The sequence below is a fragment of the Elgaria multicarinata genome, chromosome 8 (assembly GCF_023053635.1).
Source record: "Elgaria multicarinata webbii isolate HBS135686 ecotype San Diego chromosome 8, rElgMul1.1.pri, whole genome shotgun sequence".
NCBI classification, from domain to species: domain Eukaryota; kingdom Metazoa; phylum Chordata; class Lepidosauria; order Squamata; family Anguidae; genus Elgaria; species Elgaria multicarinata.
In genome coordinates, this window is record NC_086178.1 from 30,388,493 (window position 1) to 30,401,601 (window position 13,109).

A 13,109-nucleotide genomic window follows, 5' to 3' on the forward strand; every position below is an offset into this window, starting at 1 on the left:
TTGGGCAAATAAAAGTTTCTTGCCTAGCCCTGAAAAATAACAAAATTGGCACCAGGCAAGCTTCCCTGGGGAGGGAATTCCAAAGAGAGGTGCCACCACTGAAAAGACCCTACCTTGGGTCACAATCCATCTACCTTAGAATGTGGTGGAATGTAAAGAAAATCCTCTGAAGTTAATCTTGGGAAATAGGCTGGTTCATTGGGAGCAAGTGGTGCTTGAAGGCAATGTTCAGATCTGAAAGAGGATAGCAATGTAAGATGTTGTTAGGAATATAGGATGCTGCCTTGTACCAGCTCAGCTTATTGGTCTATACAACCCTTTAAAGTGTCAGAAAGTGGCTGTCCAGGGTCTGTCACATCATCTGCTCCCTAGTCCTTTTAACTAGAGTTCCCAGGGATAGAACCTGGAGCCTTCTCTTGCAAAGCATATGTGCAGGCCTAAGCTGTGGCCATCCACCTCTCTTTAGAGTCTGGTCCTTTTATTTATTTATTTATTACTTTTATATACTGCACCACAGCTGAAGCTCTCTGGGTGGTTTACAAAGATTAAAACATTGAACATTTAAGAAAACAGATATATAAAATTTTAAACCCCTAAATACATAAAACATATAATATACAAAGATAATATACATTTAAACAGAATGGGAATGAGAAATGTCTTGATATGCTCAGTGGTATTCATTACTTTAGATGGCACAGGGCTGAGCCCTGGTATTAGGAATAGGTACCAGATCTAATCCCTGGTTCAATTTCGGCTTTTATCCACAACCCCTACTGTGCAATCAGGGTTTGGCCCAAAGGCTACCAGCAAAGACTGCTCATAATCAATGCAAGTCCAGCATTTGAACATAGTAACTACTTATTCTGAAGCAGTGGCCATCAATTTGGATCGCTTCAAAGGGGGTTAGACAAATTCCTGGAGGAAAAGGCTAGCAATGGTCACTAGTCCTGATGGCCCTGTACCTTCAGTATCAGAGGCAGTATGCCTATGTAAACCAGTTACTGGGGAACATGGGAGGGTGCTGTTGCATTCATGTTCTACTTGTGGGTTTCCAATGGGCAGCTGGTTGGCCACTATGTGAACAGACTGTTGGCCACTATGTGAACAGACCAAGGCTGGACCTTGGTCTGAACCAGCATGGCTCTTCTTATGTTGATCCCCATAGTGGGTTAGATGGATCATGGGACTGATTCAGTATAAGGCAGTTTGCCTACAGCTTCAGTGCATGAATTCCCATTGAAGATTATCTAGATATGTGACAAGTACTAGGAGATTTAAGAGAGCAGGTAATCCCAGCCCCACAAATGCATATATTACTTTTGTTTTCCAAATGGTTTTGTTACTGCATGCTTTTTATGTTAATCTCCAAAATAAATAGTTGACGGATTGCAGAGAAGTGAACAATGAATGCAAAACCAAAGCACAGGCCTTGCATGCAGAAGACTACCGATTCAGTCCCCTGCATCTGTCCAGTAATAGGAAAGACATCAACCGGGGATTCTGGAGAGCTCCTGATATTATTTATTGCATTTATATCCCACCTTTTTCCTCCAAGGAACCCAAGGCAGTGTACATAATCCTCCATTTTATCCTCACAACGATAACCCTGTGAGGTAGGTTGGGCTGAAAGTCTGTGACTGGCTCAAAGTCACCGAATGGGTTTCCATGGCCGAGTGGGGACTAGAACCCAGATCTTCTGACTCCCTGTCCAATACTTTAGCCACTACAACACACTGGCTATGAAGAAGAGCCATGCTGGATTAGACCAAGGGTCCACCTAGTCCAGCATTCTTTTATACATTGCAGGGCTGAATGAGCAGGTGCTGTAACTCGCTATACTTGGTACACAAACAGCCAGGGTAATGTAGTGGTTAGAGAAAGACTGGAGGTGGGGGAAACAACCCAGGTTGAAAACCACTCAGCCCTAAGGCTTACTGGGGTGACCTTTTGGGCCAGTCACTACCTCTAAGGCCAACATTACCTCACAGAGTGTGAGTTGCAGGGCAGAGGGAGATGGCTGAGGAAGGTTGCGGTAAAACTGTGATAAAATTATATACAATGTCATGTATTCATCATGAGCAGGGATTGGGAACATGTAGTCTTCCAGGCATTAATGAACTGCAACTCATCTTTTGCCATTGCTAGGGTGACCATATGAAAAGGAGGACAGGGCTCCTGTATCTTTAACAGTTGTATAGAAAAGGGAATTTCAGCAGGTGTCATTGTATGCATGCAGCATCTGGTGAAATTCCCTCTTTATCACAAGTTAAAGCTGCAAGAGCCTTGCCCTCCTGGCTGTCGTGGCTAAGGCTGATGGGAGTTGCAGTCCAATAACATTAGGGCGATTACACGTTCCCTACGCCTGATCTAGAGGGGGTATTTAATCAAAGCGAACATGTAAACCACTCCAGCTCTACCGTCAGCCCCCTTAGTTCGGGATCTGAGAAATCATAAATGGGGAAAGAGAAGGAGAAGCTTTAGTTTCCTGGGCTACATTTTCTGCCTCGACAGAGGCGCTCTTGGTAAAAGCCAACGTAAGAACTACTAGAGTAGACCCACTGAAATGAATGGGACTTAGTCACGATTAACTTAAGTCCTGTCATTTCAGTGGGTCTACTCTAAGTCGGACTTCTGTGGGCTTCTACCCTCTGTTGCTGCATTGAACAGACGCCGCGGCACCAGCGACGTAACCCCTACAAGCGTCCAGTGAGTGGCGCTGCGGCCTTGTGTCGACGAAGGCGCGAGGAGGGGAAAGGCTGGAACAGGCCCCGGCGGCGGCGGCTATGGCGGGACAGCGAGGCGGGGAGCCGACGAATTATATCGCGCGCCTCTCGGAATGGGCGGACGCGCATCTCACTTTCGTCCGGGTACGTGGTGGGGCTGGTTCTTCTGAGGGAAGGAGGGAGAAAGGCAGGCAGCCAACTTCCGACTGGGCGCAAAAGGAGGCGGCTTTCTCCTGCCACTGCTGCTTGAGGGAGGGAACTTGGGCCTCTGGAGGCAGCTTTGCTCCTGGTTGGGCTCAAGAACGGTCCCTCCAAATGTTTTGGACTACAACCTCCAGCATTCCTGACCATTGGGCATGCTGCCTGGGGCTGATAGGAGTTAAAGTCCAAAACGTCTGGAGGGCACCGGGTTGGGGAAGGTGGGCTAAAACATAAGGGGCTGGAACAGCAACGGTAATAATACTACAGTGCGCTTCTATACGTGTCTACCCAGAAGCCTCATGTTGGCTGGGGAATGCTGGGAGTTGTAAGACGTTTTTCAGTCTAAACATGCATAGGATTGTGTCCTTAGTTGTGTCAAGTGTAGCTCTGTGCTCCAAAGGCATGTTACAAAATACCAATTTGTGAATATGTTTTCCTTCCATTTAGAAAGTATATTTTAGCATGTGTAACATAGGGTATCTGTATGTTTTTGCTATGTGGGGTAGTGGCAGCTGGGTGTGTGTGATTCGTATCTGGAAAACAGTGCTGTGAGAAGGAATTCAACCTCTCTTCCACCAGATCTGCAACCCCATCTCAAGCAGTCCCCTTCCCCCACATTATCAAGAGGCAGCTGGACAACCATCTGTCAGAGATGCTTTAAGGTAGATTCCTGCATTGAGCAGGGGGTTGGACTCGATGGCCTTATAGGCCCCTTCCAACTCTACTATTCTATGATCATATTATCCTTTTAAAAGACTGAAGGAGGCTCAATAAAATAATTCATTTTTTAAAAAATGCTACCCAATTAAATAGGGTTCCCTTTTAACTTAATGAAAGGTTTTTAATGGGTTAATCAACTAAACATGTCAACCTTACTACAAATCAGTGGAATTAAAGAGCCCCAGGGGAAAAATCCTTCATAGTTGTAATAACATTATGTATTTCATAATATCTAGGGCCTTCTTTCTCCCACAAGCACCTTTGAGTTTTATGGCTACATGAGTATATCTCAGTTTTGTAAAAAGATTTCCAGCTTTACTGCTGAAAGATACAAGTTTGCATATTCCCTCCAGTAACTTTAAAGCTATTACAGAAAGTCCGTCATGATGCAGAGGTGGCCAGACTTCAGGTCTGTGGGATCTTGGGTTTTTACTAGAATCCTGAAGTTCACAGATCAGAGCCAGGTGCAAAATGGCGGGGAGGGGCGGAGTAGACTCAATTATTTATTTATTTATTACATTTTTATACCGCCCAATAGCCGAAGCTCTCTGGGCGGTTCACAAAAATTAAAACCACATTAAAACACCCAACAGTTTAAAACACAATTACGAAATACAGTATAAAAAGCGCAACCAGGATAAAACCACACAGCAAAGTTGATATAAGATTAAAATACAGAGTTAAAACAGTAAAATTTAAGTTAAAATTAAGTGTTAAAATACTGAGTGAATAAAAAGGACTTCAGCTGTAATACGTAATACAATTATGTATTACATCTGATACACCATACACTATTACTGCATTCTCCAACCTGGCTTACTCCCAAATAGGCATTATTAGGGTTGTAGCTATTATCACATGTAGCATAATACTATACACGTTTACTCAGACACACTGTGTCCAGTTTCAAGAAAATGTACATAAACTTGGAACCTTAAAATGCAATCCTATGGGACTTACACTCAGGTAAGTCTACGTAATATTGCAACCTTACAAAGTAAATGCAGTAGTTTCCCAATAATACTCTTGAATTTTGTACAATTAATATTGCTCCTTTTTTAAAATTGGAAAATGTTCAGAGCCAGCTGATTCTGAGTGCTTTCTGTGATCTCAATTCTATATTTTTGCCTTCTTTTTTCTCCTTTACAACAAAGGTATGCAAATGAAAGCAACGGGGTAAAGACTTAAATGATTATGAAATAATTTATGTTATTTTCTTTAGAACATCAGCACTGGAATGGCAATAGTTGGAGTGATTTTACTTGCAAAAAGTGTTAAACTGGTAAGTTACAGATTGAGTTTAATAATAAATATTTATGATGCACCAACAGTAGTTAGATGCTATGCATAGAACAAGTACAATAATGAGCTGACTAATTGCTTGCAAATGTGTAATTATTAGCCATGACTTGTTAAGTCTGTTACATCTGTACGTAATAAATATTAGTAGAATAGTTATCTTTTTATTTAGGTCTCTAACTTGCCAAAATCTACTAAACTTAGAAAACTGAGTCCTAAAAAATCATCTCCCTTAAAAGTATGATTTTATCAACCCAAAACCAACTGAAAAAGGAGAACTTCCAGTGCTTTTGAGAAATGTCAGGCTTTAGTGAAACTCCACCGATAGGACTTTAAAACCGTCCAAAATAAGTGTTTTGCAAGTTTTAGACATCATCTCTCTGCACCAATCTACATAGCCATTGAGATCTTGGGGTGGAAGGGATGGGGAAGGACCTCCTTCAGGGTCTGTTGTAATTTTGCTTCTCTGACAGCTGCTTTGATGTAAGTGTTCTATTAACCTTTGTCTACTATTTCATGTTGCTCTTTTCCTGCATTTTTTTTCTCTACAGATCACCCAGTAACTTTCCCTGTTCCTTAAATTGTGCTTGATTCTCTTCATTAGTGTCTTCACTGGGTTTTCTAACAGCACATAAATATCTACAGAATTATGTGATATGATATGCTTTCAAAAGTTGGAGTTATCATACTGTTGGTACACAACCCCGCCCAGTGGAGAAAAGTGTGTTTGTGTATGTATATATATAGATGTGTGTTTTACATGTTTGGTTAGTAACTGACCCATAAACAATCAAGACTCAGATTGCATGCCCGTTGGGATTGCTGAAAGGGAGGAACAGATTGACATGTCCCTGATTTTTTCCCAGAGCTATTATCTCATCCTGGTGATAAAGCAATGAAGGAAGTAGTGAGAGAGTGTGAGTAAGGAAAAGTAATGTACGTGTAGTAGTAGCAACACCATTAGTAGTATCTTGGCAGGAAGTAAAACAGCAGACTGGTTGGTGTAAAACCTAAACCAACAAAGCTAGGAAAGAGGGAAGACACATTACTGCTTCCATGCCTTGACTCTACTTGGTATCCTCCAGATGTTTTGGACTACAACTCCAGCATTCCTGACTATTGACTGTGCTGGTTGGGGCTCACAGGAATTAGAGTCCAAAACATCTGGAGGAGTCCAGATTGAGGAAGCCTGCTGTACTTCCTCCCTTACTGCTCCCTGCCATTGGAACACTTGATCTCCTGGCATCCCTCTGGGACATTCTAGTGGTGTAAATAAATGCCTGATTCAAAACGATCCTTTTCACTGTCTATCTCAAACCCCACCAATGCCATTCCCTTGTGTATCACACGATGGCCTGATTCAGACAACACGCTAAACCATGCTGCTTAACCACAAATGGTTAAGGGAATGCATAATGCATTCCCTTAACCATTTTGTGGTTAAGCAGCATGGTTTAGTGTGTTGTCTGAACCAGGCCATCTTGTTTATTGTAAGCCTGAGGGAGGGCTTTTCCTTTCTTTTGTCTACAGCTTTTCTAGTTGAGATAAATGAACCTAGGAGTCAGATTCAGAATGCCAGCTTTTGTAGCCACAAACATTGCTTAATTTGAGTATTTTTTATAAAAGAATATATATATATATATCTTGTAAATACGTAAGTTATTTTTAGACCTTGAAATGCCAGGCATCACATTTCCCAGGCTTGTTTTCTTTTGTTTGTTTACAGAACCTTCAAATGTTGTTTGCAAAGTCTTCTGTTTCTATGAAGAGTCCTTGCAGGACAACAGGAGTGAACATTTGGCAAATAAATCAAATCCTGGTGGCCTAACCGTCTTAGTGTAGAGGCCAGACATTATAGGAGCAGCATATCCAAGTCCTGTGGAAAACTCCACTTACTCATCTAGCCTCTGCTTTTCTCACCCCACCACCCTCTGTCTTGCATCCATGGCCCCATCATACATACTTCTCCCTTTCCTTTTATTTTTCTTTCTTTCTGTGATGGTCTAGGGCTGGAGCCCCATAGCTGAGAGAGAGAAATATGGCAAGGTTGCTAGTTAGAACATATTCATTCATTCATTTGCTGTACTTTTATCCCATTCCTCTGTCAAAAAGGCTCCCAGAGTAGCCTAAACATAATCAGTAAAAGAAGACACTCTCTGCTTGTAAGGTTACCATCTAAAAATTCACAACACAAGACGAAACAGGAATGGGAAGTGGCATAGCCTCAATCCCCCCCGCCCCCATCTCCCTCTATACAGTCTGCCGGAATGGCTGCTAGTGGTGACAGCTGAGGGAGGAGGAGCCTTCCTGGAGGTGTTTTTACCAGGGCTGGTGGAATGCCCCCGCCTTCCTCTGGCAACTCTGTCTGTACAGCTGTCCAATAGGGACACTTCACACTTTTTTTTTTTTAGGGATACACTGGAAATGTTTTATATTACTAAAATATGTAAAAGTGTGAATGTGTCAAATGTGCTTGCAAACATGTATATTATCAGGCTTCCAGTCCCCTGTTCAGTCTGTACTCAATGGCAAGTTTGTCTCTGCATAATGTATGAAATAACCTTAATTTAAATAAAATGGTGAGGTGGGGTGAGAGATAGGCATATGTTTTCTGTATGGCATGGCTTTATGTATTTTGTTAAGTTATATATCCCATCCCATTTCAAGGGCTTGAGGTGGGTAACAATGTGTAATATTTGGTTCATGGAGCATTGGTACTCAAACTTCATAGGAGCAGTTTGTAGAGTCTGCCATTGACTGTGTCTTTTTCATGAGTGATATCATGAAAAAAATTTCTGGTAAGTCATGTTGTGTGTGTTAAACTATTGCAGAAGTCCATTCTAATATTACTCATTCTGCACTGATTTTTGTAAAAAAAAACACCACCAAAAACTTTTTAAAAACTTGTCCTTTCTTTCCTCCTTTTTTTTTTAAATGAATAGACAACTAAATTCACGAATGCTTTAGAAATACCACTAGAGTTTATACAGAAGAATGTTAAGCTACGGGGACGATTACGCCGAATAACGGAGCATGGATTAGAAATTGAACACGTTCCCATTACCCTTCCAATCGTTTCATCTTTGCAGAGGAGATGTGAGTAGAATAAAAGGGATGATTCAGCCCATCATGACAGTTAAACATTCATTAACTATTTGCAAACTTGATATTTAATGACTCCCAGTCTCCCTAGTAAGATTTGAGCAGGCATTCCTAGAAAATGCATATGCGAAACAAATACATTAGGAATATTGCAGAGACATTTGAGCACCAAATCTCTTGGAAATATTAAAGAGGAATCCACTGGAAATGGAACCTAACAGAGTAAAAATAGAATGCCAAGATCCAAAGAGCTGCACAATTAACTACCCAAACGGATTGGGAGGGAGGAGGGAAAAAAGCAAAACTCAGGCACCAGTTCTTACTTTCAGGAAAGCACAAAACAATCTCCCTGCAGCTGCTCCTTCACTGGCCAATTAGATTGGTCTCTTTCCGTGATATTTATCCTAGCAGGCAGGGCGGTGGATGAAGCCAAAGGCATACCACTGCTGATTCTGGAGACAGGATATAGTAGCCAATGATAGCCTAATTCTACATGAATTTGTCTAATCCCCTTTTAAAGCCATTCTAGTTTGCCATCACTATATCTTGTACCAAATTCCACAATTTAACTATGAGCTGTTAAAGTACCTCCCTTTATTTGTGCTGAATTTCCTACCAATCAGCTTCATGGGATGACCCTGGGTTCTAATATTATATGAGAGGGGGAAACTGTCCTCTTGTGAGAGATACATGAGGAGACACCTTTTATGCAGCTGCTTGTAGTCGAAGTTCTGGGCATGTTGCTAAGTGTTTCTTTTTAAGAGGCATCTCAGAAACTCTGTTCATCTCATAACAGTGTTGCAGTGATGGAAAGGCCTGCACCTGTTGAATGATTTCATACTTCACAGGATGATATCTGAAGCAGTCCTATTGTAGAGTGATCTATCCTAGCTATAGAAGGGATAATCTTCTAGATGAGAACAGCTTCAGTTGTTACAATTTGAACAGGTACATGTTACAAATCTGCATTTTGTACTCGTTAATGTTTTAACATTTGATGTGCACTGTGGAAATATGTGCTGTGGACCCAAGGTCAACTATAGCTCCCTATAGATTTCTGAAGTATTTTCAAGGCTTTTTTTTAAAAAAAAGTTTATGGGCCTCAAATGTTACACTTTTGTCAAGTGCACTGTGCAGGACTGTAACTTGTCCTTTTCAGTTCATGAAAGTTGAAAGGTCTCTTTTGGATATTTCTTTCACCATATTTTGTGACCATTTTGGAGCCAGAAAACTGAAACTGGTTGACTACCTATGTAGGTATGTTCCTGGTTCTCATATTCACCCCACTGATGCTATAATACAGTTGATTTCTGAAGTAGCTCTTGGCTCCATTTAGCCACAGAAAATATTAACCTTTTTTATAAAAAAAAAAATTAGTTGTAAAACCAAGAACGTTCAATTATGTTTTGAAATCTTCCACGTAAATCTAGGAGACGGTGGGTGCTTCCTGACTGACAGTTCTTAGTGCTACCAGTCAAAAGTTATTGGGCAACTATTCCATCTTTCCCTCCTTTAAGGATTTGCTCTGGTAAGAAAAAAGACAGATAAAGTGGTGTAAAAGCATGGGAGAGTTACAATTGGCAGACAAAGACATCTGGATTCCCTGTAAAATTCTGTGAATGAAGCAGGACGATTGCACAATAAAAGCCTCATCTGGAAGCACCCTAGAGCTCCAATCGTTGTACTTATGTTTAGCTTTATTAAATCTATAAAGTGTCACCGACAGTGTTGTAATAAATCAAAAATGTATTATATATGTGAACTTAGGGCATTCAGATGGTCTGTTGCTGATCAGGCTGGCTGGTGTGGAGCTAACCCCAGATGGCACAGTCTGGTTAAAAGAAGAGGTACAACCCGCACAAATGGTGTGGTTCCAACTTCTGGGAAGGAAGGATTCAGTGCTTGATTGCCTTGTGGTAGTAAATAAGGTAAATAAAGATGCAGGAAAAATGCTATGTTTCCTAAGCATGTAAGGAATGGGTATGCTTCCAACCAGTTTCCTGAGACTTGTTCTCAAATAACTGCATAGGCTTGCATCCTCAATTTCCGTTTAGTTACTCTTTTTAAGCTGACATAAAATGACTGTGGTTATTTTCTTTAATTCTTGTATGGGACATTGAGCAATGGTACTATTGTCCTTTCTGAACAGGGTAGATTTTCCAGCATCTGTCTGAATGAAGAGATACTAAGACATGGGCTTGGCAAGACAATTTGTATTGAAGGACTAGCTCATGAATCCCAGCTATACTGGAAGCTTCACAGGAGGCTACTTCAGGCTGAATTGAAAGCTGTGAAGAAAAGGAAAGGAATCTGGAAAGAAGAAACATTAGTTGAGAAGCTTAACGAGCATATAAGCAAGAATAAATATATGCAGAAGTTAAAACAATTTGCAACCTGGCTAAGAATGCGCCTCTGAAAGCATAAATGGGAGGTGGAGGAATGACGCACACCAGATGGACAAAGGATAGAAAACTGTATTTTCCTTCTGTCAGAATATTATAATGAATGCCTCGCCTTCTGTTGGTGTCTCCTGACATAAGGGAAGAAAATGAAAACATCACAGGAAATATTTCTCAGGGAGATAGGTGCATATAGCATATTGAGATGATAGTGTAATTTAAAATATAAGCTTCTTTAAAATGAAGAGGTTGGTCTAGGCCACATAATTGTGTCCAGCAAGAGAAGAAAACCTAAGGCTTGTTGAACCGAGGGAAAAGTGAGAATGGTGGTGATAAATTGCTTAGAGCATGGCTGTGGCTGCTGATTTATAGGAGTCAAATTCTTTGCACCTAGATTAGACAGCTGAGAGAGAGTGAGAGCAGAGAACCCTCTCTCCTTATAAGTGGGTGAAACTTAGGCTCAGTTCATGTAAGCATTCATCAGGCACAGGTTTTCAGCTAGTGTTGAATTTTGACCCCTTCTGCCTGTAACAATGTGGTAATGTACACACACTGCCACCAGGTGCTGAATTGAGCTCAGATTGGTAAAAGCGTTTCTAGTTAGGTTTAGTGCGTGGCACATGGACATAACAGACTTGCCATAGTAGGCTATTGCCGCTTGAAATTGGCACTGGCTGGCTGAGATCCATGGCTACCACCAACCAAACGTGTTGTGTGAGTTCACCCCGCAGACATCATGGGCTTTGTGCTCTCTGTCCTAGGGATATTATACATTTTATCCATTGTCCCATACGCAAAAGGTGTAAACGAAACGTCAAAGCACAGCACTTGCAGTTCCTCCTTCCTTGTCCCTGGCACTGTACCAGTACTACTATTCTAGAATATGTGGAAGAGATGCCAACCCATGTGTGTACACATAGTTAGCTTTGGTTTATTTTGAGGCCTGTTTCTAATACAGCTCACTGAGTGGATACTGCACCATTTTGTAAGCTTTCTGTGGGTTGGGGCTGTATGGCTGAAATCCATTGAACTGTGTGGGGTAATAACTTCAAGAAGACAATTTGAAATCCCCCTTTTGAGCATAGAAAGCACCCGTCCAAATAGCTGCTGCTTCTGTGAATTAAGCCTCTTCAATTTTGCAGGGACTAGATAGGTTCAAGAGCAAATGGATCTGCTTATATTGTTTATAGACTACTTATATAGTTGCAGTTCTAACAGCGCAATCCTATGCAAGTCTACACAAAAGTAAATTCCATTGAATTCAATGAGGCTGTTTTCCATGTCAGTGCTTATGGGATTGCAACCTAAGTGCACTGATGTAGAAACAAGTTTCTTTAATATTAAGGCATCCAAAACAATGTTTGCTGGATTGGGATATAAGATTATTGCTGTGTAACCTTCATTGTGTACTCCTGCCAAGATTAATAGCCCTGATCATAAGCTCTGAGCACATGACTGTATTTACTTTGGTGGAACATTATGTATTTCTGTTTGTTCTGAACCATTTATTTATATGCTTAACTACAGTTTGGAAACCTGATGATTTAATAATCTTGCCTATAAATCTAGAAAATAGTAATCAAAACAGAGAATTAAATAACCTAGTATTTCTTGTGCTATTCTGTGCTGTCTTTGCAAATCTGTCCAATACAAAAGAATATATATCCCCCAAAGATTAGCGTATTTATTTACTAGATTTTCAATTGATAACTTGAACAGTAAAATGTTTTTTCTCTTGTAAAGTCACTAATTTCCTGTGTAACTTGACTACATTGCTATTATATAAAGCTAACAGCATCTAATATGTACGTGCATCTAATACGCATGTTGCTGGCTGTGGCAGATGGACCTCTGGGCATGCAAGAAGTGTGTGAGTGCCAACAATGGAATACCTGTCCTTGTGAGCCTGCATCTCAGGATTGTAGCTTATGTCTTGCTGAGGGGATAAATTGCCTGCTAGTACCTCATGTTGTCTAATCCTGTAATTTTTGTTTATAACTCATATTAATTAGAATTGTATACATGGGTATATTGACAGAATAGTGTAGAAAAAGGTGAGGAATTGAGCTGGATTCCTTGTCATTAAACTGGCAAGAGGGGCCTGGGCAAGGGGAGTTGTTAATGGCACAGAACAGTTGCAATGGCCTCCTTGCCAGCTCTTGGCTCGGCCAAAATGTCTGTTTAGTTTTTTTAAAAAGGAAAGCTAATACACTGGCAGCTCCTCCTCCCCTCCATGCCTTTCAGCAAAGGCAGAGCTGGGTTCTCGTGCAGTAGCTATGGAGACTGCTAAATACCTGTGTAATATGAATATGCAACAATCCTAGTCCTCTCTTGTGTCACTGTAGCCCCAAATGGAAAATCGTTCCATTATCAGAAAATGGGGTTCCCAGTCTATCAAGGGTAAAAGTTTCTATGTGCAGATTTTCCCTTCTGACATCGTAATTGGTGTTATGGGGGCAGAGGGAGGCAGCCAGGCAATAGTGAACCACTATACCCATTCCTACGGGGAGCCCATGCAATGCTTCTCCACCAAACAATTACTGCTGATCAACAGGGGGGAAAGGGGGAGCCAAGGGGGGAGGGGGCTGAACCAGGCATCCTTTCCACAGCCCCCTATCTACTCCCAGAAGGCAATCGGAACCAACAGTGTTATTTGAGAGAT

The 13,109-nt window shown here is 41.2% G+C and overlaps 1 protein-coding gene across 1 annotated transcript; it reads left to right on the top strand.

Annotated features, from left to right (window-relative positions):
* Nucleotides 1-2,779: 2,779 nt before the first annotated feature.
* On the top strand, nucleotides 2,780-12,636 carry C8H3orf33 (chromosome 8 C3orf33 homolog). The gene is made up of 5 exons (XM_063132063.1): nucleotides 2,780-2,870; nucleotides 4,870-4,929; nucleotides 7,889-8,042; nucleotides 9,816-9,976; nucleotides 10,198-12,636. Exons 1-5 carry the CDS (start codon nucleotides 2,787-2,789, stop codon nucleotides 10,462-10,464), a joined length of 726 nt encoding a protein of 241 aa, XP_062988133.1. The 5' UTR covers nucleotides 2,780-2,786; the 3' UTR covers nucleotides 10,465-12,636.
* The last annotated feature ends 473 nt before the right edge of the window (nucleotides 12,637-13,109 follow it).